This window comes from Ornithorhynchus anatinus, chromosome X4 (genome assembly GCF_004115215.2).
Source record: "Ornithorhynchus anatinus isolate Pmale09 chromosome X4, mOrnAna1.pri.v4, whole genome shotgun sequence".
NCBI lineage: Eukaryota > Metazoa > Chordata > Mammalia > Monotremata > Ornithorhynchidae > Ornithorhynchus > Ornithorhynchus anatinus.
Genome location: NC_041752.1, coordinates 2,460,459 through 2,488,087, shown reverse-complemented (window position 1 = coordinate 2,488,087; position 27,629 = coordinate 2,460,459). Strand labels below are relative to the sequence as shown.

The 27,629-nt window shown below is 62.1% G+C and overlaps 3 protein-coding genes across 6 annotated transcripts in view; 2 read left to right on the top strand and 1 right to left on the bottom strand.

Annotated features, from left to right (window-relative positions):
- ADIPOR2 (adiponectin receptor 2) overlaps positions 1–8,894 on the top strand; it is a 32,538-nt gene extending 23,644 nt beyond the window's left edge. For all 4 annotated transcript variants that reach the window (XM_029054407.2, XM_029054410.2, XM_029054408.2 and 1 more), the window contains exons 3-8: positions 2,824–2,943; positions 3,728–3,899; positions 5,209–5,395; positions 5,708–5,895; positions 6,877–7,070; positions 8,314–8,894. In XM_029054407.2, the coding sequence (XP_028910240.1) occupies positions 2,824–2,943; positions 3,728–3,899; positions 5,209–5,395; positions 5,708–5,895; positions 6,877–7,070; positions 8,314–8,442 (990 nt within the window). In that variant the 3' untranslated portion in view covers positions 8,443–8,894. The remainder of the gene's footprint in view (positions 1–2,823; positions 2,944–3,727; positions 3,900–5,208; positions 5,396–5,707; positions 5,896–6,876; positions 7,071–8,313) is intronic.
- A 2,419-nt stretch (positions 8,895–11,313) lies between these two features.
- Positions 11,314–27,629, bottom strand: part of CACNA2D4 (calcium voltage-gated channel auxiliary subunit alpha2delta 4) — a 37,560-nt gene continuing 21,244 nt past the window's right edge. Inside the window, exons 27-38 of the mRNA XM_029054180.1 lie at positions 17,721–17,782; positions 17,172–17,216; positions 16,529–16,591; positions 15,309–15,379; positions 15,102–15,177; positions 14,558–14,610; positions 14,239–14,294; positions 13,761–13,781; positions 12,863–12,980; positions 12,581–12,693; positions 12,369–12,451; positions 11,314–11,964 (exon numbers count right to left, since the gene is read on the bottom strand). Of these exons, the coding sequence (XP_028910013.1) occupies positions 11,878–11,964; positions 12,369–12,451; positions 12,581–12,693; positions 12,863–12,980; positions 13,761–13,781; positions 14,239–14,294; positions 14,558–14,610; positions 15,102–15,177; positions 15,309–15,379; positions 16,529–16,591; positions 17,172–17,216; positions 17,721–17,782 (848 nt within the window). The 3' untranslated portion in view covers positions 11,314–11,877. The remainder of the gene's footprint in view (positions 11,965–12,368; positions 12,452–12,580; positions 12,694–12,862; positions 12,981–13,760; positions 13,782–14,238; positions 14,295–14,557; positions 14,611–15,101; positions 15,178–15,308; positions 15,380–16,528; positions 16,592–17,171; positions 17,217–17,720; positions 17,783–27,629) is intronic.
- Positions 20,100–27,311, top strand: LRTM2 (leucine rich repeats and transmembrane domains 2). The gene is made up of 4 exons (XM_029054506.2): positions 20,100–20,259; positions 23,268–23,346; positions 24,311–24,901; positions 26,728–27,311. The coding sequence occupies exons 1-4, from the start codon at positions 20,182–20,184 to the stop codon at positions 27,189–27,191; spliced, it is 1,212 nt and encodes a 403-aa protein (XP_028910339.1). The 5' UTR covers positions 20,100–20,181; the 3' UTR covers positions 27,192–27,311.

Below are 27,629 nucleotides of genomic sequence, written 5' to 3'. Positions count from 1 at the left end.
AATCCGGCCTCCCGCCCCTTCCCTGCTGCGTGACCTTGGGTAAGTAGTCACTTCCCCACCCCTCAGATGCCTCATCATAAAGTCAGTCAATGGTATTTATTGAGCGCTTACCGTGTGAGGAGCAGTGTACTAAGAACTTGGGAAGGGTCACCTTCTGGATCTCCACGGACCTGAACGGTCACTAGAAAAACCGCTTCCCCTGGTCCCGGCACCCCGGGGGTGTCGGTTGGCCGGTCGCGGCATCTGTCAAACGTGTCCCCCTCGACCCCGGCCTGACCGCCAGGGTAAGGGCTGGAGCCGCCATCCGATCGTAAGTGCAGACAAATCATAATAATAATAGTGTTGGTATTTGTTAAGCGCTTACTATGTGCAGAGCACTGTTCTAAGCGCTGGGGTAGTTACAGGGTAATCAGGTTGTCCCACGTGAGGCTCACAGTCTTAATCCCCATTTTGCAGATGAGGTAATTGAGGCCCAGAGAAGTGAAGTGACTTGCCCACAGTCACACAGCTGACAAGGGGCAGAACCGGGATTAGAACCCATGACCTCTGACTCTTAAGCCCGCGCTCTTTCCACTGAGCCACGCTGCAGTTCTTGGCATGAGTCATTGGCAGAGGGGCAGGACCGGGAAGGACAAGGAAGTCCGGGAAGGCTCCCCAGGAGAGATGACTGTTTCGGAAGCTTTGTCCATGCTCCGTCTTTGAGCAGTGGCCTCACCTCACCGCCCCCCGAAAAGGCGAGGCGGCGGTCCGCGGGGTTCGGCCTCGCCGCAGAAAAGGAGCCTTCCTGCCCTGCTGTGCACCTGGGCGCTCGTTCATCATTCAGTCGTATTTTTGAGCACTTACTGTGTGCAAAGCTCTCTACTAAGCGCTTGGGAGAGTACAATATAATAAACCAACGATCCCAGCATCTCCTCCCCAAGAGCCACGCAAACACAGCCAACGAGCGCACTGAACTTTGAAATTCAGAGTCAGCTGGACTCTGGCCCCGACCTTCTACACGTAAGCGTCGGCCCAGATTAGGCCCCGGACCTGAGCGGGTATCACAGCGTTTACACGAGAGCTGTGACCTCTGCCCTCCGTGTGGCTGGAGAGGAGCCCGGGAATTCTTAGTGAGATATCGTCCCCCCGTCTTGGCATCTCTGGCCAGGGATCTGGACCATCGTGGTGGCCCCTACTATTTCAGATTTCACGGGAGCAAAATTTTGTTTTATTTTGGTTTTTTGCCCTCCTTGATGTCGTCAGTGTCGCCCGTCGATTGGAAAATAGAGGAGTGAATGGCAGTGATAGTTATTGGGGAATTAGTTCAGCATCTACGGGCCAAGCACTGTGCTGAGCGCTGCGATAGATACATTACAATCTTTAAACTCTAAGCTCACTGAGGGCAGAGAATGTTTCTTCCAACTCTTCTAGCGGACTCTCCCGAGCGGTGCACTTAGTATCTGCACTCAGTAAGCACTTAGTAAATGCCACTGGTTATTGGGAAGGCAGAGTATTTAATCACCGCATTTCTGATGAGGAAACTCGGGCCCAGAGAAGTGACTTCCCCGGAATCACCCAGCGGGCCAGTGGCAGGGCCAGGATTTGAACCCAGGCCTCCTGACGCACCCCAGGTCCGTATTCTTTGCGCTAGACCACCTTGCTGTCCGTTAGACAAGGCAGCCTGAGGTCAAAAAATATCAAAGCCCCCCCCCCCCCCCCCCAAAATCAGGGAGACACCCGGGAGAAGAAAATTCCAGGAACAGGTCCAGGAGGAATATGTAGAGGGCTTCCTTGACCTCAGGGTCTTTTTCTGTTTTAGAGGCGAGCAGTTTGGCCTGTGAAATAATCCGCCCATTTTTGTGTAATGAAGGAGGGCGGCCAGCACTTTCAGAACACTGAATTTACCCTGCCTGTTGCTTCACTCTAAGCAGTTGGGGAAAGGCACCCTGTTGTAAGAATGTCCCAGAGGCATTTATGACCTTGAATAGGTCAAGGAGTAACCCACTTGGCTTAGTCCAGTGCCCGTCACAGCGCTTAACCAGTGCCATCGTTGTTACTATTAGTATCGGCTCCTCTCCGAGCCAAGGCTTTGATGGAGCCGCGATTCTGAGGGCCATCGATGGTAGCGGCACTCATTAAGCACCCGTCACCTGCCGAGCACTGTGCTGAACGTCGAGGTGGATACAGTGCCGTCGGATCGTACCCGTTTCCCATCCGACGCGAGGCTCACAGGCTTCAGGGGAGGGAGGACGAGGTGTTTTAAGCCGTTTCACAGGGGAGGAATCCGAGGCCCATTGAGGTAGCAAGATCCTCCGGCAGGCAAATGGCGAAGCCGGGATCTGAACCCGGGTCCCTTGCCGTCGAACAACCAGCGGGCTTTTCGTGGCCACGCTGGTCGTCGATGTTCTTGGGAGGCCTTAAATCCCCGGGGATCGATGGATGGATGGATCGATCGGAAGTCCCTCCAGTCTAGTCCTAAAGTGGACCCCGGAGGCCTTTGCCCGCAGGAGTTTGAGCCAGCCGCCCAAACCCACATCACCAGAGCCTAATACGCCTCAAGCAGCTAAATCGCGTACATCCTCCCACGCTGTCGAGGCGAGCCTGAGGCCTGCTGTGGACCTTTGGAGAACTAGATGAATTGAGCTCGTTGTGGGCAGGAAATGTGTCTACCGACTCCACTGTATTGTACCCTCCCAAGCGCTCAGATCGGTGTTCTGCACCCCGAAAGCACTCCGTGAGTACGATCGCTCGACCCTCTGCCCAAGGACACCGGGGCTCCTTCCCTGCCAGTAGCCCACGGGTCCGAGCGTCGGAGTAGACGGTTCTCTTGTGTTTCCCCTGCAGAACCCGGAGGAGCACGAGCACAAGGATGAGGCGGCTCAGGAAGACGAGGGCTTCATGGGGATGTCCCCCCTCCTGCAGGCTCACCATGCCATGGAGCGGATGGAAGAGTTTGTGTGTAAGGTAAGATGGCGGCGGGAGGTGGGGGCTCGCAGTGGAGTGTCAGCCGGAGGCCTTGGGTTCACCCAGTTCACCCATTCCTCCCTGTCCCCGGAGAGGCTTCTCTTCTCGCCGTCGGATGAGCGGGGAACCATTGATTTCTCCGTGTTTTATTCACCCCAGTGGGTCAGGATATGATCGTGCCCCCGGGGATAATTGTCATTTCTGGGCCTCAGTGTAACATCTGCCCGCTGCCTATGGGGTGAGAACAGGGCCCCTGGGCTGTAAGCTCGTTGCGGACAGGGACCGTATCTGTTCATTGTTCTAGCGTACTCTCCCAAGCACTTAATACAGTGCTGCGCACACAGTAAGCGCTCAATAAAGCCAGTTGATTGAAGTGAATGGATGAACGGGCCTTTGGCCGCTCTAGGGAGCTTTGCAGGGCACCCAAACCCTCAGCGGGCCCTCCGCCTTCTGGGTGACCCAGGCATGTGGGGTGGCTCTGCCCCGTAGTCCCCAGAATGCCCCCGCCTCCCCACGGTCCAGCGGCGAGTGCAACCCCAGGACCCCCGCGAAGCTGCCCGTTCCAGAACTGATCAGCGGGACCGCAGAGGGACCGGCCTCTTCCAGCGGGTCCCGGGAGATATCTCGGGAGTTGACCCGGATTCGGCCCTCCCACCAGAAGGGAGCCTCCGGATCTCGGGTTCCGCGCCGGCCGTTGGTTTTGGGGACGGAGCCGCCCCGTCTAGGAGCTTCAGAGGGGCCCGTTCCCCCCGCCGTCAGACCTAACGGTGCTCATCCCCGGCAGGTGTGGGAAGGCCGGTGGCGAGTCATCCCTCACGACGTGCTGCCCGACTGGCTCAAGGACAACGACTTCCTCCTCCACGGACACAGGCCCCCCATGCCTTCCTTCCGGGCCTGCTTCCGGAGCATCTTTCGGATACACACGGAGACCGGCAACATCTGGACACATCTCCTAGGTATTAGCGGAGCGGGGAATGTATCTACCGACTCTGTTATTAATAATAATATTAGTTGTTAAAGCACTTACTGTGTGCCAGGCACCGTAGTAAATGCCGGGGTAGATACAAGGTAATCGGGTTGGACACGATCCCTGTCCCACATGGGGCTCACAGTCTTCACCCCCATTTTACAGATGAGGTAACTGAGGTGCAGAGAAGCCAAGCGACCTCTGCCAGGTCACCCCACAGAAAAGTGGCAGAGCCGGGATTAGAATTCAGGTCCTTCTGACTCCCAGTCCCGGGCTCTAGCCACTATGCCGAGCTGCTCTGTTGTGTGGACTCTCCCAAGGGCTCAGTCCAGGGCTCAAATACGATGATCGATTGCTTGATTGGTAGTGGGAACCCAGAGAAGGGACTTTGAAATGCCCGTATCTTGGCTTCCAATTCTCCTCAGCCGCTCTCGGCCCCTTTTCCATTTGGAAGCATCCTTCCCACGTGTGGGAATGCCGTAATCGCCACTTGTGTTCCGGCGCCCGGCCGGGTCCCTCCCCCCGGAGCTGCCCACCTGTCCTTCCAGTGCCACAGCCCACTCCCCGCTGGTTCCCCACCAGCACCTGGGGAATCACTGCTGCGGTGCCGAGAGGGACCAACCCGAGACCTCCCCACTCCTCCCTCGGGGCCCCGATCTCCCGTGGACATCCAGGCTGTTGGGAAAAGAGGGGCTGGGGCGGCTGAGAGGGGAGGGACAGGATCTCTGGAGCAGCTGTGGCAAACGGGAAGTGTTCCCCGGGAGTGTGGCTCCATCTTGGACTTGGCGCCACTGAGAAGAAGTGTGGCCAAGTGGAAGGAGTCAAACGACCTGGGTTCTAATCCCGCCTCCGCCGCTTGTCTGCTGCGTGACCTCGGGCAAGTCACTTGGCTTCTCTAGGCCTCCGATTCCTCATCTGTAAAATGGAGATTAAGACCGTGAGCCCCATGTGGGACGGGGACAGTGTCCATCCCGCTTATCTTGGGTCTATCCCAGCGCTTAGCACAGGGCCTCGTTGGTAGTAAACGCTTAACAAATATCACAGTTATTATTGCCATCGCCCTGTCGAAAAGGCAAGGAGAGTCGGGCGCTCCGCCGGCCGGTCTGGCCCGCTCTAGTGGTTGGGCAGGGACCGACCGGGCACCGTCAGGAGACGGTGCAGTCCGGACACTTGTGGGCCACGCTCCTCTCGCTCCGAGACCCTGCCCAGAGGCGGTCGGCCAGCCGGCCTCATTGGCGTTAGCTTTCGGTCCGTTGCCTCGCCGGCCCCCCTGACCTTTGACCCTCTCTTCCCCCCAGGCTGCGTGTTCTTCCTGTGTTTAGGGATCTTCTATATGTTCCGGCCCAACATCTCTTTCGTGGCCCCCCTGCAGGAGAAGGTGGTCTTTGGCATGTTCTTCCTAGGGGCCATTCTCTGCCTGTCCTTCTCGTGGCTCTTCCACACGGTCTACTGCCACTCGGAGTCCGTGTCCCGGCTCTTCTCCAAGTGAGTGTCTGTGCGTGGCCCCCGCGGGGCGGATCGGGCTTGGGCGGGGGGTGCCCGCACCCCTTCCCACCCCGGAAAGGCTGCAGCCTTGGCGACTCCAGCCTCGTCCGCCCCCTCCAGACGGGAAGTGCCCGTCCGTTTTGTCTTATCGGGCTCTCTCAGGCGCTTAGTCCAGTGCTCTGCACACGGTAAGCGCTCGATAAATACCACTGATGGGTTGGTTGATGGGGCCTGGGGTGGGGGGTGGCCGGCGGGGAAGAGAGAAGGGGCTGCTCTCGGCCCGACCCCCAGCGTGTCGTCCTCCCAATCCAGGCTGGACTACTCGGGCATCGCCCTTCTGATCATGGGCAGCTTCGTTCCCTGGCTTTACTACTCCTTCTACTGCAACCCGCAGCCGTGCTTCATCTATCTGATCGTCATCTGCGTGCTGGGCATTGCCGCCATTATGGTCTCCCAGTGGGACATGTTCGCCACCCCGCAGTACCGGGGGGTGAGGGCAGGTAAGAGCACCCTTCTCCCCCGCCCTGCCCTCGCCGGGCTGCTCCCGGGTCCCCGATTCTTGTGGGGGTGCTGCGGCCGGGGAGGGTGAGTGTCCGTTTCAGAGGGAGGGGATCCAACCGTGGAAGCCGGGAGCCTCTTTGGCGAGGGCAGCTCGGGACCTGCTTTTAGACGGGCATCGGGAGAGCGGGCAGTGGCGGCTTTGCTGCCGGGAATGGGAGAGGCCAAGAGACGCTCATCCCCACCCCACCTGGCCTTCATCCACCGCACTGACCCTCCGTACCCCGCCCTGCCCCCTCTCCTCCGGCCCCGGAAGGCGTGCTGGGTTCGGGGGTCCCTCCCGGCCGATTCCCCCAAGATGGATTCCCGGTCCGGCGAGGGGCGGGACTGGCGGGCCGGGAACGGAAGGCCCTTGAGCCCTGTGGTCTCGCGGACGGCCAAGCCCGAGGCTCTTCACCCCGGCCACAAAAACCAAAGCCTCTTCCACACCTCTGGTACCCTCTACGGGCTCGCCCTTTTCTGCCTGTAGGACTCGGCTCACTCCGTGGGAGGAGGGCCGTCTCGGGGGCCAGGCAGATCTCCTCGGAGGGCGCTGAGGATGGGCGGTTGTGTTGGATCGGAGGGCTCACTTAGCCTAAAAAAGAGGGGAATCGTGGCCCACCCCTGGGGGGGCCCAGGGAAGAGTGCCTCTCTCCCCCACCCAGCAAGGGGCTCAATCGGCAAACGTCTGATGTACTCTGCCCCACACCGGCGACCTTCTAGACCTTCCCGGCACCTTTTCCTTCCTCTGGGAGCTCCATGAGGGCAGGGTCTGTTGGTCTGGAATCCCAGCGTTCAGTACAGTCCCTGGTGCTCGGTAAATCCCGTCGACAGAGTCTCCCCCTCCAGAACAAAGCTGCCCTAACACCCCCAGGTCCCGTCGAGCCCGGACCTTCCGCTTCCCACCCCGACTCACCCCCACCCCTTTCCTGTCGTGCCCCCAGGAGTGTTCCTCGGCCTGGGGCTGAGCGGGATCATCCCGGCCCTGCACTTCGTCATCTCGGAAGGGCTCCTGAAGGCTGCCACCATGGGCCAGATCGGCTGGCTGGTGCTCATGGCCTCCCTCTACATCACCGGGGCGGCCCTGTACGCCGCCCGTGTCCCCGAGCGCTTCTTTCCCGGAAAGTGCGACATCTGGGTGAGTAGCCCGCGGGGCCACCAGTTGGCCTCTGAGCCCCAGGTGCTTTATCCGCTAGGCTACGCTGCCTCTCTGGGCCTTTAAGTGGGGTAAGATTGCCTAGCCTAGGTTGGTTTTTGACCTTAGAGATGCCACCCCTCCCAAATTGCCAGCTGCCCTTGGGTATTGAGGTTCTTGTCATCTGTCCAAGCTCGCCCTGAAATTGGCCCCGGCCCAGCAGGGGCAGACACGGAGCGGACGAGTCCCGGCCGGGGCCTGGTCTTGCCTGGATCCCAAAGACTCGCCCAGCCCCTGGAGGCCGTCTGGGGGGGTTGTGTGGGCCGAGGCAGAGGTCACCTCCGGGAAAGGTTGCCGGGCGCCGCCCGGCCTCCCCGAGCGTGCCCTGTCAACCCCCAGGGCCGCTGGTCATCTGGTCCGCCTAGTGACCAAATGGCAGGGAAGGCGCCCTCCGGCCCGCCGAGCCCCGGCCCGCTTTGGGGAATGAGCACGGCTGCGGTCCAGGAGACGGGAGCCTCTGCCAGGGTGGCCCGGGGCCAGGATGGCCAGTGGCCAGGCCTCAGTGCCAGCCGGGCAGACGGTTCTGAGTCTGGAGCTCTCAGCTGTTCCCCTCCTAATTCCAAGGGGGAAGGGGCCGGGGTGTTGGGGGGGGCGCTGGGCATCTTTTGACCCTTCTCAGACCTCACAAAGCTGCCTACTGGGGGGGACTGTGCCCTGGGGGCAAACAGGGACCACCTGAGGCTGTTGTTCCCAGTCTTCACCACCCCATGACCTGGGCCTTATTAACCAGGAGGCTTTAAAGGCCCCAGCCCAGGGTCTCAAGGTAAGGGTCCTCCCACCCCCAAATAAAATCATAATTATAGGCGTGAAAAAATATGATATATGACTTAGGAGTATATATGGCTATTATTCTAAGGTACAAATTGAATCAAAATTGTATACTAGTCAGTCGGATTGAGCGCTTACTGTGTGCAGAGCACTATACTAAACGCTTGAGAGGATAACAATAGCGAGCTACTTGTTTTAAGGCAGAATTGTAGCCACTGAATGATTTCATATTAGCTCGTAGGCCAGTTTAGTGTAGAATGGTGATGATTTGATTTTAAGATAGGAAAAAGACTCGTGTGCGGGGGCCCCCCAAAACCAGTTAGCCCGGGGCCGAAGGACGGTCCGCGCCGGGCCCACCGACCCCATATCCCCAGGTCGTAAGGGGCCCGTCGGCTCTTCTCCTCCGATCTGTCCGCAGTTCCACTCACACCAGCTGTTCCACATCTTCGTGGTGGCGGGCGCCTTCGTGCACTTCCACGGCGTCTCCAACCTCCAGGAGTTCCGCTTCATGATCGGCGGGGGCTGCAGCGAGGAGGACACCCAGTGACGCGGTCGGCCCCTCCCCCGGGACTCTACGCACAGCCGGCGGCCCCCGCCCCCTCACCCGCCGACCCCCCGGGCTCAGGGCGCGACGGGGCCGAGGAGGAAAGGACTCCCAAGTCAATCATACCTCAGAGGAAGGAGCGCATCCGGAGGACGGAGCGTGATTCCCCAAGCCCGGGCCCAGGGACGTGGCCGGCCCCGGGCGGGACCGCAGGCTACCGGTCAAGGCCGCGATTATCCGTCCGAGGCGGGGAGGCCGCCCGGCCGTCGGTTATCCTTCCTCGCCTCTCTTTCCTTTCTTTCTTTGCCACTAGCCCCACCCTACAGACCAGCTGCCGTCCAGTTTGGAGATTTCTAACTGGCTAAGGGGGCGGATGGGGCGGGGGTTTAGATGCTCTTTGAGAGAACCGAGAAATCCGTGTAAATAAGATTTCTAACTTTCTGTCGGAATGAGAATTTATATAAACGTTTAAAACCGCGGGGGTGGGTGGGAAGGGCTAGTTTTGTAGAGAACGAAGCCTGCGGAAGCCCCGCACGGTTTCCATCGTCCGCAGAGGAACCCAACCCAGAGCATCCAGATTAATCCCGGGAGAGGACGGCCGGGTCCGCTCCGAGGTCCTGGGAAGCTTCCGGGATCCCTGGGGAATGGTGGAGCCGGGGGGGGAAACGTGTCCTCGGGTGAATGGGCAGAGGAGGGGGCCGCCCGAGTCTTGTGATTCCACCCCGCTGCAGCCGGGGCCTTTTTAACGCCCCCTCCCCACTCCCTCACCCCGGCCACTTCACTGCCCTGACCGCCGTCCCCCGCACACCTGGGGGCGAGCCCGGCAACCGGCTGCGTTTTCAGTTCTGACCAGGCCTCCGCCCCCACCCCAGCTTTCGGGGTCCCTCATGTTCCTTGTCGGTAACTTTCTGACCCTTGACCCGCTCCGAGCCTGGCCCAGCCACTCCCAGACACAACTTGCTGGTCTCTCCTCGGCCCGGAGCCGGTGGGCGCCCCCCACCCCCACCGATCCTTCCCCTGGGGCCCCTCGCTTTAGGGGAGGGGATGGGAGGGTCGGAGAATGGGGTCCAGAAGAGGATTTAGAATGAGGCTGAGCTCTATGTCACCCTGAAGCGGTGGGAAAGAGAACACGGGGCTTCGGATCAAGAAGCATCCGTCGTCTCGCGGTGCCGGGGCCCGTGTGGGTCAAGTTTGCAGGCCGGCCTGCCCCACCCTGCCCTCGGGCTCTCGGGTTTTGGACCCTGGCCAGCCCTGACGGACAGAGTGGAGAAGGGGTCCCTGCCCCTCCGCTTTTCGCCACCAACGACCTTCCCACACCTCTTGGGAAAAGGAGCCACACTCGAGGCCGGCGCAGGATACCCCGGGCAGGCCGAGGGGGAGGAGGAGAAGAGAGCACTGGACTGTGGGGTAAGGTTTTATGGTTGGACAGGCCAAGGAGGAGAAGGAGCGGAGAGCACTGAACTGTGGGTGAGATCTCAGGGCTGGACAGGCTAAGGTGGAGAAGAACGGAGAGCGCTGGACTACGGGTAACGTTTCAGAGCTGGACCAGGTTGAAGAGCGGAGAACTTTGGACTGTGGTTAGGGTTTTAGGACTGTACAGGCTGGGAGAGGAATGAGAGAGATGAGCAGTGGATTATGAGACTGGCTAGGCCAGCAGGAGTGGAGAACACTAGGCTGTAGGAAGTTCTCAGAGAATAACAGACCCAGTGGGGCCCGGAATGGAGAGCACTGGATTGTGAGTAAAGTTTCTGGACTGAACAGGCAGGAAGGGCAGTGTACTATGAATAAGGTTCCAGGACCAGTCGGGTGAGCGCTGGACTGGGGGAAGGATTTCCAGACTGGACGGGCGTGGGGGGAACGGGAGTGGAGAGGAGTGGACTGTGGCTAGGGTTTTCGGGACCCTGATGTCAGGCCGGCGTGGGGAAGTTTTTAGCACAGGTGGTAAGCTGCCATTAGCAAAGGGTCGGGCCAGAAGCGGGCAGAGGCCCGGCTCAGAGAGCCCAGCCCAGTCCACTTACCCCGGGGCATCACAGGGAGGGAGACGGCTACCCGTTCCACCGGAGCAGCCGCACAAATCCGAAACCCGGGCCCGCCCTTCAGGTACGTGCTCAGGGATACCCCCGTTTCGCCCCACGAAAGGTGACCACCTGGTCCACAACAGCACAAACTCTTGGGGGAAAGCCAGCCAGGTGAACAATAAACATTCCACCTAATCTTAATGCAGTGAAGAGTCCCTCTGGTTGTGTATACGTGGGTGTGCACTGGGGGAGTGCGGTCCCCGCTTAGACCCTCATTGCCCCCCCCCCCCCCTTTTTGTTTGCCAGCACTCGGGGAGAAGTCGAGGCCGGTGGGAGCCAGGGAGCCTTACTCTGCGGCCTCTGTTCCCTCTCCCCCCCCCGCCCCATTAAGCTGTGGTCTTTTGGGAGGATCCCCCCCGGTTCCCCTTGGAAGCCACAAGGTTGGAGGCGATTGCGGAGGCCGGCCGGGGGGCACGGGGGGCTGGCTGTATGTATTGATGAATTCCGCTGATTTCGAGGCAGGATGTGCACACGGCATTTCTCCCTTTCTGCTCGCCAGCACAGGTCTGGCTTCCCTGCTCGAGCAGAAGCTCCACGCGGGCAGGAGCTTGCCTTGTTTCCACTGGGCGTCCCGGCCGTTTAGTACAGAGCGCGTCTCCATCTGGAAACCCGGAGGGCAGCTGGCACAAGGGGGCAGCCACGGGGATGTGTCTGTTTATCGTTATATTGGACTCTCCCAGGCGCTTAGTTCAGTGCTTCGGACACAGCGCTCAATAAATACGAACGACCGCGCTGCAGGCGGGCCAATCTTGCCCGCGTGCCCGGCGGGAGCCCCGGATCGCTGAAGGAGCCCCACTCGATCTATCAAGGGCATTTATTGAGTGCTTACTGTGTGCAGAACGTTGGGAGAGGACAATACAATCGAATGAGTAGATCGGATCCCAGCCTTCGAGGCGATGGTTTAGTGGTCCCGGCCCCCGTGGTAGGCAGTGCCTCCCTTTTCCCCCACCCCGCCCCCCTGCCCTCCATGGACTAGGGAGTGGGTGTTGGTGGGGGCAGAGCTGGTGGGTCTCCTTGCCCAGAGACCCCGGCGAGGGGTGACACCCAAGGAGGGCCCGCATTTGTAGGGGTGGGGGGTCTCCCAGGCCTCCCCCTGCCCCCTCGTGCAGGCTTCAGGTGGGGGCCGGTGTTGGGCTGAGGTTCTGGCTGGAGGTCACCCCGACTTAGGTGATGGGGGGCGGCTAGGAGAGGAGGATGACGGACCGCAGAGGGACGCGAGGGGGGTGCCGTGCCGGGGGGCGCCGATGGGGAGGGGGTGAGTGGAGGCAAGAGGGCGGGTAGGCCGCGGGCGGAGCCCCGGGGGTGCTGTGAGGCTGGTGGAAGTTCGGGGGTCGCCGTTGGGGAGGGAAGGGGTGGCCGGTCAGGGCGGCAGCAGCAGCAGCGGCAACAGGAGCAGAGGCAGCGTTGGGGCCGTGTACGCGCCGCCCCCACAATCTTCCGCGTTCTCCTGGTCGCCCCGGGGTCGGTCGGTCATTGGGTGGGTGGATGGATGGATTGATGGATGAGTAGGTGGATGGATGGGTGGGTGGACAGAGAGACACACATCAGACCTCCGGGGGAAGGAAAAAAGGGGCAGGGGTCCCCCGGGTCCTGAGCACGGAGTGGGGCGACGACTCAGGGAGGAAGTCCCGAGGACGGGGTGGGGGGGAGAAAGAGTGCAGGAAGGGGAGGGGGCCTCCACGGAATGGGGAGGGGGAAGGAGGGGTCGTGTTGGGGGTGTGGGATACTAGGACGGCCTCCCGCCAGAACCCCGCGGTAAATTTGGTGTTAGGGGCGAGCGCATCCTCGTAGACAGGAGGGTGGCCGCCCCCGGCTCAAGGGTCAAGACCCCTCTCCTCCCCTCCCCGTCACCTCCGGGTGAAAGGCGTGGCACGTGTCCGGCCTGCGGCGCGGCTTCTGGGTCCGCAGTCGCTCGCACTTGACCGACGCATTATGTGGGATCCGTTAAAGTTCACGACTCCAACTTGGGGGGACTCCCCCCTCCATCCCCTCCCCTTTCTCCTTCCCTTCACCCCCCCATCCTCCCCACCCGCCGCACGCCCCCGGGTCCGGGCGCAGGATATAGCGGACTTGGGTGGGCTCTTGCAGGACTGGCGGGAAGCGGTCACAGCGGCAGGCGGCATCGGTCACCAGCAGGAGGAGGTTACTGCCGGGCACCTGTTGGGCTACCAACCCCCTGCCAGACAGGCCGGGGTGGGCTGTAGGCCTGGGGTGGGCTGCGGGCCCGAGGGTCACCCTGGGGCCCAGCCCCTCCACACCCCCCCTTCTCCAGAGACGGACCCGGCGTCCAGCTGGTGGTCCGGGGGAGAGGTCCCGGGGGTGGGGGGCCGGGGGCTGGCTCTCACTTGCGGCAGCTCCCGCAGTCGAGGACGCCGTGGGCCTCCCGCACCGACGTCTCGTGGGCGAACACCGGGTACTCGGTGTCACAGGGCTGCAGCTGCTCCTGTTTCCGGGGCCGGTGGGCTAAGGTGCGAGGGGGAGGGGGCGAGGATGGGGATGGGGAGGGGGCGAGCCGAGCCCGGGAGAGGGGGAGCGCCCAAGGGACGGACCCGCCGGGCAGGTGGGGTTCCCCCCCGGCCTACCACAACCATCGGGGGCTGCTCCCCAGAGTTGGGGCTGCCCCCTCCCCACCCCACCTCACCCCCCATAGTCGGAGCCACCCCGCCCCTCCCCCCCAGCCAGCTGAAGCTGGACCCCCAACCTTGGCCTGGGCTTAGTACAGGGGAGAGGCGCCGCCTGACCCTGACAGCTACCCAATCACCAGCGGCTTAATAATAATATTTGTTAAGCGCTTACTGTGTGCCAAACATAGTTTTAAGCACCGGGGTAGATCGAAGTTAATCGGGTTGGACACAGACCTTGGCCCACATGGGCCCACTGTCTCAATTCCCATTTTACAGATGAGGGAACTGAGGCCCAGAGAAGGGAAGTGACTTTCCCAAAGTCACACAGCAGACATGTGGCAGAGCTGGGACCGGGCCTCAGTTTCCACCCCCGGAGGTGTACCGAGCGGGCAGACCATCCCCACAGCCAGAGTGAGGAACTGGGGGTGGGGGAGACTGGTTGTCCAGGAGTCTGACTGTCTGTTCAGGAATTCATTCCCGCCCTGGCCACCCAGGCCAGAAGGTCCCGCCCCCGCCTTGGGCCCAGAAATGGCATCTGGGCTTGGGGTCTCCGAGCCAGACCACCCCACTCTCTTCTTCCTCCTCCTCCTCCTCCCCCTGCTCTCCCTCCTCTACTTACAGTGGTGGAACACGGCCTTGGCTGCCCGGGTCCCGCGACCGGGGGGGCCGTGGCCCCAGGATGGAATGATGTCACACGGGTGAGGATGCCGTGGGAGGACGTGATGTCACAAACAGAGAGATGGTTTCGTGCAGACCCGCAGGTGATGTCACAAGGGGGGGAGCGGGTGATGTAGCCCAGGGAGGTGATGTCCCAGAGCAGAGCGATGGGGTTGGGCAGAGACGCACAGGTGATGTCACCCAGGGAGGTCACAGAGGGAGGCGATGTCACAAGTGGTGTGATGTCGTGTGATGTCACCAGGCGGTGAGCAGGGAATGAGGAGACGGGGCAGAGGGGTGCCCCGTGGCGCGGGTGGGGAGTTAACACGGAGTTAACAAGAGGCCTACCCCTAGGTGACCCTCTCTGGACACCAGCCGGGCCCTCATTCCCACCCACCCCCTCCCCCAAGGGATTCCCCCATCGGTCTGCAGGGCCTCACCCTCGGCTCCTCCTCCGTCCCGGGCCGGGCCCCAGGCGATCCACTCCACGAGGACCCTGTGAGACCGGGTCCCCACCCGGACAACCGGAGCGCTCCTTCAATACCGGCCACTTGACCCAAGACCAGACCGGGGTCGGGGGGTGGCACACGACACGACGCTCTGCTCCCCACTCTGGGGCCTGCCCCCCGCAGAGGGGGTGACCACAGAGCCGGGACCCTACCTCCCCTAGGATTTATCCTGGACCCCCGACCCCCACCCCCGATCTCTCCCCTTGCTCCAACCCACCCACCCGGGGCCCCGCCGAGACAAGGGACTCACAGGAAAAGTTCCGTCACCAGCCACCTCACAGTAGCGGCCGCAGCCAAAAGGGGCTGAGGGAGACCAAGGGGCAAGGTGACCACCGGCCCGCTCTGCCCACCTTGCCCAGCCCCATCCTGACTCTTCCTGGCTCCTCTTCCTGTCTCTTTCTGCCACGCTCGGTCTCTTCATCTCTCTCTTTCCAGCTTCCCGACTCTCTCTGCCTCTTTCTCTCCATCTCGCCTTCCCTCTTCCTCTGTGTCCATCCATCTCTCTCCCTTCTCCTATCCCTGCCCTTGTGTCTCCATTTCTATCCAGCATCCTGTCTCTCCGCCTCCTTCTGTCTGTCCATCTCTCATTCCCTCTTCCTCTGTGTCCATCTCTCTATTAATCTTCTGTATCTATCTGGCCATCTCTTTCCCTCTTCCTGTCTCTGCTCCTGTACACAGTAAGCACTCAAATAAATGCCGGGCGGGCAGGGCCTGGGCAGACTTAAGGTGGGTAGGTCCTGGCAGAGGGGAGGTGGGCCAGGGCTGGTGGGCTCTCACGGGGGGCAGATACCCACACTGAGCAGGGTCCGGGCTCCACTGTAGTGAGGGGATGCCATCTTGCACATGGCCTGGTAGTCGTACATGGTCACCCTGGAAGAAAGTGGGCAGGCAGTGGGGCAGCAAGTGAGGAGGGACCCGTTCAACCCCCTCCCTAGGACAAGAGGCCCCAGGGCAGTGCCCCCCATCCCCCTATTTGCACCTCCCTCCCCGGTGCCCCCTACCTGCGGAACATCCCCATGGAGACGAGCTGGCTCATGATGGAGCCGTCCACCTCCCCGAGAAACCTTCCGGTCTGCAAGGGCAAGAGAGGGTCAGAGTCGGGCTGTTGGGGGCCTGTGAGGCTGGAAGATTCCCGGGGTCTCTGGCAGAACTGAGAGCTGCTCTCTCAGCCCGCCGGGAACAGAAAGGCTTCCTGTCCCTCTGTCTCTCCATCTCTCTCTTCATCTTCTGCATCTCTGTCTCCATCTCTCTTTCCCTCTCCCTCTGCGTCTGTCTCGCCATCTCTCGTCGTCTTCCTTGTATATCTCTCCATCACTCTTTCCCTCTCCCTGGCTCTGCCTCTGTATCTCCCTCTTCTGAGTCTATCTCTTCATCTCTTCCACGTCCTGTTTCTCTCTGCCTCTGTCTCTCTCTCCACCTCTCTTTTCCCCTCTTCCTGTTTCTGCCTTGGTCTCGCTCCAATCTCTTTCCTTTTTTTATTTTTTTTTTGTCTCTGCTCTCTTCGTCTTTGTGGGCGTGTAACCCTTTTTACTATTCACTTTTTCCTGTCTTTGTGGAACTCTTTATCTCTCCCTGCAAATCACATCTCCAGGATGCCCTCCCTGACTACTCTCTCATCTCCCTCCCTCCTCTTTTGCTACTTCAGCCTCACTTTAGCACTCACCCCACAGAGGTGCATATCTTTAAACCCCGTTGCTTCCCTCTACCTGCAATTTATTTCAGTTTCTGCCTTGCCCGCTATTGTAAGCTACTTTCATTAATTCCTTCGATTGGATTTATTGAGCGCTTACTGTGTGCAGAGCACTGTACTATGCAGTTGGGAGAGTATACATTCCCTGTCTCCTTGTGGGCAGGGATCATGTCTCCTAACTCTGTTTTATCACAATACCCCACGCGCTTGTCCCAGCGTTCTGCACGTAAGCACTCGGTAAATTCAGTTGCTTTATTAGTTGGATTATTGGCTCTCTGTCTCTCCAGGTATCCCTCTCTGTCTCTCCCCGTCTCTCTCTGTGGCCCCAACCTCCCGTCAAATTCGGACCTTCCCACTCGTGGTTGCTGGGTCCTCCCTCAACCGGCCACCTCTCTGACTCCCTGGGCTTCTGGGCAGAGGACTTTGGGGGGGTGGAGAAGTTGGTGGTCCTTGGAATGGATTATCCGCCTCCCCCCCCTCACACTGGGCAGTGTCCGGCACCTCTGGCCTCCCCCCACACCCCCGTGGTACCTCGTGGGGCTCCTTGGAGATGATGATGAAGCCGTTGTTATCGATGATGAAGCAAGTCAGGTCCTGTTGCGGGGAGAGGAGGGGTGGGGACCTGACTCTTGGGTCAGAGGGGCATTGGGCTGGAAGCTGACCCCAGGTGGGAATTGAGCTCTGAGGTCGAAAAACTCTCCCCAAGGCTTATTCCAGGGCTCTGCATACAGGAGGTGCTTAGTTACTCCTAGTGGTTGATTAATCCCGTGCTCTGTACTCAGAAGGCACTCGATAAATACCACCAGTTGACTTGTCAGTCCAGTGTTTTGTATGCCAAAGGTGCTCGAGAAATGCCACTAGTCGATTGATGCGTCTAGTGTGCTGCCTACAGAAGGCACTCAATAAATACCACGGGTTGACTGATTAGTTCAGTGCACTGCCCACAGGAGGAGCTCAGTAAACACCACGGGTTTTGCCAGGGGTTGGGTCTCCGGGGAGGGGGGCAGGGTCCTTAGTGCGGAGGTGGCAGTGGGAGTCGGGAGGTGGGAGGGCACAGATTGCCCCGAGTTGGGCAGAGTTGGCCCAGGCAGAGCTCTGTCCCCTGGCACAACTCATGCCCAGCTGGCATGACGAGCGATGGTGGAAGCGGGACATACTGGGAGGAAGAGCTTACACTGTCCTGGCAGCTCAGAGGGCAGCGTTCATCCGCACGGCTGCACTGCGGGATGAGAGAAAATCTGCAGGTTGGCGTGGGATGGGGAGGAGGAGTGAGGGGCGTGGTGGAGGGACAGGGAAGGGGGCGAAGGGGGGAGGTGACCACCCCACTACTCACATCTGTGTCACTGGGCTGGGGGCAGCCACGGGCCCGGGCACGGCAGGCAGCCCGGGGAGGGCAGAGGAAGAGTGAGAGAGGAAGTGTCCCTTCAGACGCCCACCAAGTAGGCCCAATTTGTCTTCACCACCTTGGCCCGCCCCACATGGATATGGTGGCTGGGATCGTCTCCGACCCGTCCACCCTGGCAAAATCCTGACCCATTGACCACCACAGGCCGGGCAGGATCACGGGCATGGGGAAGCTTGGACTTGCCACTGAGGGAGGGTGGATCTCTCACAGATTTCAGCGGGGAAAGCCCCCTCCCTCCCCTGGCCTGGACCCCCTCACCCCCACCCCCCAGCCCCAGCCCACCCCTTGGTGTGGCCCCCTGGGAAAGGTCAGATTTACCTGCCTCGTAGCAGCCCAGAATCTGCGCCTCAGGAACTCCAGCTTCATCTGCACCCCCACGGCTAGTGGGAAGACAGGGCAGGAGATGGGGTGTGGAGGGGTGAGAAAAAGGGGGAGAGCAAGCTCTAATAATAATAATAATAACTATTAATAATAATTATTAAAAGCTGTAGGGGCTGAGGGAGGGGTGAATAAAGTGCTTATTAACTATCTGCCAAGCGCTAAGGGCTGGAGTAGATACCAGATAATCAGTTTAAAGGGTAGGGAGAACAAATATTGAATTTCTAGTCCTGGCTCCAACCCTTGTCTGCTGTCTAACCCTGGGCGAGCCCCTTAACTTCTCTGGGCCTCAGTTCCCTCATCTGTAAAATGGGGATGCAGACTGTGAGCCCCATGGGGGGACAGGGACTGTGTCCAACCTGATTACCGTGTATTACCTGATTACCCAACACTTAGGACAGTGCCTGGCACAGAGTAAACACTTAAAACCGGAAAAACAAAAGCAAACGAAAAGAACTCTTTCAGGGTTAAGCTTAGATCAACATAGGCCAAGCAATCAATCAACCAGTCGGTAATATTTACTGAGCACTTACTGCGTGCCGAGCACTGTACTAAGCGCCTGGGAGAGTACAATATAGCAGAGTCGGTAGGCTCATTCCCTTCTCACAGGGAACTGGATGATAGGTTGGTCGGTCTGTGGAAAGAGCGTAGGGCTGGGAATCAACCCGACCCCATCCCAGAGCCCCCTTCACAGCCCCCCCACCCCCACCCCTTATCCTTTAAAGCCTTATTAAGATCACATCTCCTCCAAGAAGTCTTCCCTGACTAAGCCCCCATTTCCCCTACGCCGTCTCCCTTCTGCGTTAATAATAATTATGGTATTCGTTAAGCGCTTAACTATGTGCCAGGCACTGCACCAAGCACTGGGGTGTATACGAGCGGATCGGGTTGGACACGTCCAACGTGGGGCTCAGGGCCTCAAATCCCCATTTTAAAGATGAGGGAACCGAGGCCCAGAGAAGGGAAGTGATTTGCCCAAGGTCACACAGCAGACAAGTGGCAGAGGCGGGATTAGAACCCACGACCTTCTGATTCCCAGGCGTGTGCTCTATCCACTACTCGGGGCTGCTTCTCAACTTGAGCTTGCACTTTTAGTCACTTGATATTCACGCCACCCTCAGCTCCGCAGCACTTAGGTCCGCACCCGGAATTTATATTCATGTCTATCTCCCCCTTCTAGATTGTAAGCTCTTTATAGACAGGGAATGGGTCTACCTTTTCTGTTGTATGGTCCTCTCCCAAGCGCTCAGTACACAGTAAGCGCTCTATAAATACCACTGGCGGATTAACCTCCATGGCCCCCAGCCCCGTCCCCACCCCCTAGGTGGCTTGCTGGGAGGATGGGGGGATGGGGGAATAGGGTGGTGATGGGGGAGAAGGGGGATGGAAGGGGGATGGGGGAATAAGAGGCTAGGGGGAGATGGGGCAGATGTAAGCCCGTTTGGGGGCAGGGATTGTCTCTATCTGTTGCCAAATTGCACATTCCAAGCGCTTAGTACAGTGCTCTGCACTGAGTGAGCGCTCAATAAATACTACTGAATAAATGAATGGGGGAATAGGAGGGTGGGGCGAGATGGGGGTGATGGGGTATGGATGGGAGAACAGGAGGGTAGGGGGAGATGTGGGGGATGGAGGAGATGGGGGATGGAAGATGGATGGGGAAGAGGAGGGTAGGGAGAGGTGGGGGGGGATACGAACCCGTCATTGGGCAGGGATCGTCTCTATCTGTTGCCAAATTGTCCATTCCAAGCGCTTAGTACAGTGCTCTGCGCAGAGTGAGCGCTCAATAAATACTATTGAATGAATGGGGGAATAGGAGGGTGGGGGGGATGGGGGGGATGGAGGAGATGGGGGATGGGGGAATAGGAGGGTAGGGGGAGATGGGGGATAGAGGAGATGGGGGATGGAAGGGGGAATCGGGGGGATGGAAGGGGGATGGGGGAAGAGGAGGGTAAGGGGAGATGGGGGGATGGAAGGGGGTAAATGAGGGTGATGGGGGATGGAGGGGGATGGGAAGGGTGTTGGGGGGGGGGGGAATATGTGTGTGTGAGGGGGTGTGTGTGTGTGCCATGTCCCGGGCCGGCCGGCTCCCTGCCCCGCTCCCCCCCCGCCCCCCGTCCCGGGCAGCCCCCTCCTCTCCCGTTGGGCGGGCGCCGGGGCATTTGAAGGGCGACGACCTGGCGCTGGGGGGCGCTGCGGGGCGCTGCGGGGCGTGCGGGGCGCGCGCCTCCCGGGGCCCGGCCGCGCGGCCGGACCAGGCGGCGGAGGCGCGCACGGGGGGAGGCGGAGGCGCGCACGGGGAGGAGGAGGAGGAGGAGGAGGAGGAGGAGGAGGAGGAGGAAGAGGCCGGTCCCGTTGGCTCCGGGCCGGGTCCCCGTTGGCCTGCGGCGGGGCCGAGCCCATGCGCCCCCCTGCGCGCGCCCGCCCGGGGCCCAGGGGCAGGGGCAGGGCCGGGCCCGGGACAGACCCCCGGCGCACGGTGAGTGATGATGGGGGCCGGGGGGAGGGGCCCCACAGCACCCCCATCCCCACCCCCAGCCGGACGGAGCAAGGGGTCAGCACGGGGAGGGGGTCACCGGGGGGCCGGCCGTGGGTCTGGAGGAGCTGCGAGGGAGGAGCAGGAGGAGGAGGAGGTCCTCTGTGTGTGTGTGTGTGTGTGTGTGTGTGTGCAGCCTTGTGTCTGTGTGTGATGGCCTTGGGGGGTGTCATGGGTTTGGAGGACGGGGGGTCGTGGTGGGGAGTGGGGTCACCGTGGGGGGTTGCGTTGTGCGCTGTGTATGTGTCTCTGGGTCTGTGTGTTGGCGTTGGGGGGGGGGGGTGTCGTGGGTTTGGAGGACGTGGGGTCATGGTGGGGGGTCGTGTCGGGTTGTGTGTGTGATTGCGTGTTGACGTTGCGGGGGGTGTCATGGGTTTGGAGGAGGTGGGGTCGTGGTGGGGAGCGGGGTCACGGTTGTCCTCTGTGCATGCGTGCGTGTGTATGTGTGTGTGTGAGATGGCGTTAGGGGGATGTCATGGGTTTGGAGGAGGTGGGGTCATGTGGGGGTTTGCGTTGGGGGGGGGGGGGCGTCATGGGTATGGAAGAGGTCGTGGGGGAGAGTGGGGTCACGGTGAAGGGGTTGTCCTCTCTGCGTGTGTGTGTGTATGTGTGTGTGTGTGTGCGCGAGATGGCGTTGGGGGGGTGTCAAGGGTTTGGAGGACGTGGGCCCCGTGGGGAGTTGGGATCATGGTGGGGGGAGGGGTTGTCCTGTGTCTCTGTTTACGTGTGTGTGTGCGTGTTGGCGTTGGGGGGTTGTCATGGGTTTGTGGAGAGGTGGGGGGGCGGTGGGGAGACGGGGAAGGACGGTGTGTGTGACGGCGTTGTTGGGTCGTGGTTTGAGGGGAGGTGGGGTCACAGTGGGGAGTGGGAAGTCGTGTGTGTGTGGGTGTTTGTGTGTGTCTGAGGGGTGGACACACCGCCGTGGTGGGAGAGGCCGCAGGCCGGTCCCCACGATCGGAGGGGGCGGGGGGCAGGCCCTGGGCAGTGGGAGGTGGTCCCTTGGGGCGGGGGGTCAGACTGCAGAAATCACCCGCTGCCCACTGAAAAGCGCAGACGCCCCTCGTTTCCTGCCCCCCGGGCTGCACCAAAGGGAAAGCTGGGGGGGCTTGGGGGGGCCCGGATGGTCCTGGATGAGACCGGTTTGGGATGCGGGGCCCGGGTGGGGATGGGGGACGGTCCCCGGGCCTCTCGTCCCGGCCCCCATCCCCTCCCCCCGGTCAGCCTGGAGGCGCGGGAGATGCCCCGGGGGGTGGGGCAGGATTAGGCCGCCCTCCCATCTCCCCGCCCCCCCCCCCAGGATTAGCTGAGGCAGAAAATTACAGCTTTTGGGGGGAAGTGGCTTAGGAGCGGGGTCCGCCTCAGGATCGGGGGCCTGGCTCCCCCCGCCCCGTCCCTGCGAGGGGAGCCGGGGGGTCGGCGGGCGCTCCGAGGCCGCGGAGGGACGGTTGGGTCGGCCTTGGGCGGACACGGACTCGGCCCCGGGCCCCTGTGGCTCTCCATTTCTTCCAGCAGCCGGTTGGAGCCCGCTGCCGCCGCCGCTCCGGCCCCCCACCCCCCTATTTAGGTCACCCCTTTCTAAGGAGGCTGGGAGCTCCCCGGGGGCGGGTTCCCGCCCACGTGGGGGAGCGGGAGGGGAGGGGAGGAGGGGAGGGTCTCCGGCCCCCCCCCCCACCTCCTCCGGGACCGTCCGGCTCGGGCATCCCGGGAGAGCAGCAGACCGTCCGGGCTCAGGCCGGCCGCCCACCGGGACCCCCCAGCTCTGGGGAATTCCCACCCCCTGCCCCTTCCTAAGAAAGGCCGGCATATGCGGGAGGGGCAGAAGGGGCTGCAGGAACCGGTCCCGCGGCGGGGGGCGGCGGGGGCGGGAGGATGGGGAGGCGTCCAGCCGACAGCCGGTGGGGGTTTCCCCGAACCATTCTGAGCGGGCGGGATTCTGCCGGTTTTCTCCGGAGCTGGACCGGAGCCGCCTTGGCCCATCTGCCTGCTGGAAGCGGCCGCTGCCTCGGGACCCTCCCACCCCTCCCTCTCTCTCTTGCCCCTGCTGAACGGTGCTCAGCACATAGTAAGCGCTTAACAGATACCAACATTATAATTATTATTTTCCGAAGGCAGGGCAGGCGGTGGGCATCAGCAAGTAAACCTGAAGGGCCTAGGCAGAGGAGGTGCTTGTGTTTGTGTATATGTGAGGAGTGTGTGTGTGGGAGGAGTGTGTGTGTGTGTGTGTGTGTGTGTGTGTGTGTGTGTGGTGGGGGAAGGGCAGGACGAGGTGAGGGTTGACCGGGCCGATGGGGAGGGCCCGGCTGGGTTTGGGGGCTAGGCCAGCCTGGGCCCGGGAGGCGGGTCAGACGTGGTGGGGAGAGGGTCAAGACAGGCTGGGGGAGAGGACACAGGACGGTCGCGGGGAGGAAGACGTTAGGCCAGGCCGGGGGAGGCTGGTCCTACCCACGGAGGCCGGCCAGGCCTGCGGAGGACAGTTATGCCCCTGAAGGCTGGACGGGCCCTTGGAGGCCGGCCGGGCCTGTGGAGGCCGGTGAAGTCAGCGGAGGCCGTCCAGGCGGGGAGAACCAGCCGAACGCCAGGATCTCCAGCTCCCACCGCCTCCAAGGGCCAGGCCCCCTCCCCTGTCCCCCTCCCCGGCCTAACTGGACCCAGCTGGGGTCGGTTCTGTCAGCAGCCTCGGAGAGAAGCCGGACAAGGCAGAGGGGTCAGAGAGTCGCCCCGGGACGGCTGGACCGTCAGGGACCCGGGGGAGGGGGGAAAGGGGATGGACGGGGGGGGGAGGGCAGATGCTTTTTCCCTGCTTTTCGGTTTGAAGCAGACGCCCCCCTCCCCGCGCTCAGATGGCCTCTGTCCATCTCTGATGGCCCTTGTCCACCTGATCGGTGGCCGGATAAATGACACCCGGTGTCCTGCTCCCCCTGCTCTCTCCCTCACGCTCGGCTCCCGCGCAGGACCGACAGAAGGACCGGCCCGAGTTGACCACCACCATGCTGACCTTGGACGGAGGCCGGGCGAGGCTCCGGGGATCCTGTAAGTATCCCCTCGAGGGGCACGGGGCCTGGGGGTCCTAATCCCCCCCGCACCACCCTCCTCCTCTGCGATCCCGGAGCTCCTGGAACTTTCCCCTGTGGACTCGGTCTTCCCGCCCACCCCATGGGGAGAGGCCCCCGGCCCAAGAGTGACCCCCCACGCAGGTCGGCGCGTCCTGTGCAGGGCATCCAGGGAGGGGGGCGGGCTGAGGGTCGGGGCTACAGCAGGAGGAGGGGCAGGTCGCCCTCCCCTTCCCTCTTCCCGGCGCCCAGGGTCTTCCTCGCTGCATTCTCCGGGCTCCGGGAGGATCTGAATTATTCACCAGCCTCTCGGATCCCCTTACAGTCGCCCCCGCCCGACCCCCTCCACACCCCACTGCTTCGCTTCGAGTTCCCCAGGAGGAGGCTGGGGCGGGGGGCGGGGATGGATCAGCAGGTGGGGGTTTCCGGGGAGATGGAGGAGGTGGGGAGGGCCGGATGGATCAGTCAGGAGGGGTGGTCCTGGCCTAGTGGCAAGAGCACGGCCTTGGGAGTCCGAGGACGTGGGTTCTAATCCCCGCTCCGACACTCGTCTGTTTGGGCCAGTCACTTAACTTCGTGCCTCAGTGGCCTCATCTGGAACCTGGGGATGAAGACTGTGAGCCCCACGAGGGACATCCTGATTACCTTGTATCTACCCCAGCGCTTAGCCTAGTAAGCGCTTAACAAATACCGTTATTAATATTATTATTAGGGCTGGATGGATCAGCAGGTGGGAGTCCCGGGGAGATGGAGGAGGTGGGGGGAGGGATGGATGGATCAGTCAGGGGGACCCCCGATGGATCGGCCGATGGGGGGAGGGAATTCTAGGCGGGGGGGCGGTCCTGGAGGAGTCAAGGGAAGTCACGGGGAATCCGAGGAGGGGATGGAGGGTGGGGATGGACCAGTTGGGCTAACTCGGTCCCCGCGTGCGTGCCTCGGCCCAGGGCTGGCCTGCTGGCTGTCCCTGTGCGCCGCCGAGAGCCTGTCCTCCTGCCCGGCCCCCTGCAAGTGCGACGGCCCCAGCCAGGCGGTGGACTGCAGCGGGCTGGGCCTGTCCTCCGTGCCCCCGGACCTCCCCGCCGGCACCCGCACCCTCCTGCTCCCCAACAACCGGCTGAGCGTCCTGCCCGGCCGGGCCTTCGCCAACCTGTCGGGCCTGCAGCGGCTGGACCTGTCCAACAACTTCCTGGACCCGCTGCCCGCCGCCCTGTTCGCCGACCTGGTCAACCTGACCGAGCTGCAGCTGCGCAACAACAGCGTCAGAAGCCTGGATAGGACCCTCCTGGGCCGCACGCCCCTCCTGCGCCACCTGGACCTGTCCCTCAACGGGCTGGCCCAGCTCCCCGCCGGCCTCTTCGACGGACTGCCCGCCCTGCGCTCCCTGTCCCTCCGCTCCAACCGCCTGCACAGCCTGGACCGGGCCACCTTCGAGCCCCTGGTGCGCCTGCAGCTGCTCCAGGTGGGCGAGAACCCCTGGGAGTGCGACTGCAAACTGAGGGGCTTCAAACACTGGCTGGAGTGGTTCTCCTACCGAGGTGAGCGCCGCCGGGGCTGGGGCCTGCCCCAGTGGGGTCCCGGGCGGGTGGGAGGTCACCCGTCTTCCCTCGGGGTTTGCGAAATAAAGGGGGAGGGCAGGGCCCCGGGGCATCCCAGATGAGGCCCCAAGGAGCCCTCCTGCCGCCTCTGAAGAGGAGGAGCGACGAGGGTGGGCAGACAGCCGCGTACACACAGACACGCACACACGACACGTCTATAGATACACAACTGGGACAGAGCACACCCACAGGCGGCTCACAGACAGATCACACACGCCGTGTGAACACACCCACACGCGTAGACCGTACACACACGCCCCTACAGGCGCACACACACACCCACACACGCAGCATATACACATAACAGAGACAGCGGGCACCCCCCAACACACACACACACACACACACACCGACAGCGCCCACGGAGATGGCACGCACGCAGACGCAGCACACGTACACACACAGAGACACACACTCTGCCACCTTCCGAAAGCCAGAAAGCGATCGAGGGAGAAGCAGAGCCAGTGAGAGTGATGAGCCAGCCAGTCAGTCTCTCTGTCTCTCTCGCACACACACAAATCAGTCCTAGGGTTTCCCCATTCCAAAGATCAGATCTTGGAGGGTCACCTCAAAGCGATAGGTTATCTTAAACACTACAGATACAGTCCCGGTCCTTCCTCGGGTGGACCTCCCCAGGCCAAAGAGTGGCTGTCCGGGCCTGGCTCGCCAAAGGCCAACTTCCCCTGGGGAAACTCCTCTCCCAAGCGGGCAAGCCCAGCTCTGCAGTGTCTTGTCTCCCCACGGGGAATGGCTGGGCTCTGGGCTGTGGAGGGCCCCCTCTGCTCCTCCCCCGCAATCCCGGCGAGGGTCCACCCCAGCTCTCTGACCCCGCCGCCCCCTGGCTCTTGCCCAACTCTGGAAGAAACCCCTGCCTGGGACCGGCAGCTTGAGGGTGCTGGGAGCTGGATGTCCTGCCTCTGGAGAAAAGAGGGGTCTCCCGGCCAGGCCATTTTCCTCATCTGTAAAACGGGGATTCGATCCTACTCCCTCCCGCTTAGACTGCGAGCCCCGTGGGGGGACGGAGACCGTGTCCAATCTGGTCGTCTTGAATCTACCCCAGTACTTAGTACAGTGCTTGGCACTTTGTAAGCGCTGAACAAATATTATCAATACGGGGTTCTCGTAATCTCGGCCCCTACCCCTTGTCCGCTGGGGAAACTTGAGCAAGTCACTTCACTTCTCTGTGCCTCAGTTGCCTCATCTGTAAAATGGAAGTTAAGACCGTGAGCCCCATGTGGGACGTGGACTGTGGCCAACCCGAATAGCTTGCCTCTACCCCAGCGCTTAGGACAGTCCCCGGCACGTATGACGTGCTCAACAAATACCACTAAAAAATTACTTCCCAGTGAATGTGGCTGTCCGGTCCTGTGGACAGCTCGTCCTTGGCACCAGCCACCGGCCCCACTCTGCCTTAGATGTCCTGGCGGTGTGACCAGCCGGATCCCCCTTGCCCAGTGGGTTCGGGAAGGGGCTTGTTCACTCCCGACCCTTCCAGCCCCGTCCCTCGCTCCCTGCCCGGACGGTGATCCTGGGGCCAGGTGTGGGATGTGCCCCGGACCGAGCCTGGCACTTCCTGCCCCGGGCTGGAGGGATTGATGCCAACAGAGTTCACCTCCCGGCTCCTCCCGGGGGCGAGTTAGGGAGTCGTGGGTCGCCCAGGCCCCTTAAAGCGGGCACCCCTTAAACCCCGGGTGTGGAAGGGTGTGGAGCGGGAGGGGCCGAAGAGGGCCTGGTTCGCGCCCCCTTCCCATTTCTCTGCCGTGCAGGAGGCCGCCTGGATCAACTGGCCTGCACCCTGCCCAAGGAGCTGAGGGGCAAGGACATGAGAACGGTGCCCGTGGAGATGTTCAACTACTGCTCCCGGCTGGAGGAGGGGGAGGAGGGCGGCGGCGGGCAGGAAGCCCCCACCCCACCCTGCCCCCGGCCCGGCCCGGAGCCCGCCAGGCCCAAGGCCGCGGCCGAGCCGGAACCGGAGCCCGGCCCGGCCTGCCCGCAGAAGCAGCGGTACCGTCCGGTCAGCGTGAGAAGGGCCGTGGGCACCGTCATCATCGCGGGGGTGGTCTGCGGAGTGGTCTGCGTCATGATGCTGGTGGCCGCCGCCTACGGCTGCATCTACGCCTCCCTCATGGCCAAGTACCACCGCGAGCTCCGGCGACGCCAGCCCCTCATGGGCGAGGCCGGACCGGCCGGCCAGCGCCCCGGACAGAAGCGCATCTCCTCCGTGGCCTGACCCCGGCTCTAGCCCCCCCATCCCACGCCCGGGACGCCCCCTCCCCTCGCCCCTCCTCCCCCAGGTCAGCTCCCTAGCCACCCCCTCCGGCCACAGTGGCCTCTGAGGGGGGCGGGCGTTCCCCCAAACCAGAGAGATGGACGTCGAGGGGGTGGGGATTCGGAGCTCAAATCCCCGCCGGTCCCTTCCTCGAAGACACCCCCCGCCCCTTCCGCGCTTCCACGAGGGGCAGAGAGGGAGTCTCCATTACGGATCCCACCCCCATCCCCTCGGCCTCTCGCTCAGGCCCCACCTCCTGCTGCCCCCCCGCCTCTGGACCACCCCTAGATTCGCCCCTCGGGCGGCTCCTCTCCCCTAGCCCCCCGAAGGGCCCCCCTCCCCACGCGTCTCGGCCGAGAGTCTCAGACGGCTCCCCCGGGTGGAAGACCCCCCCCCCCC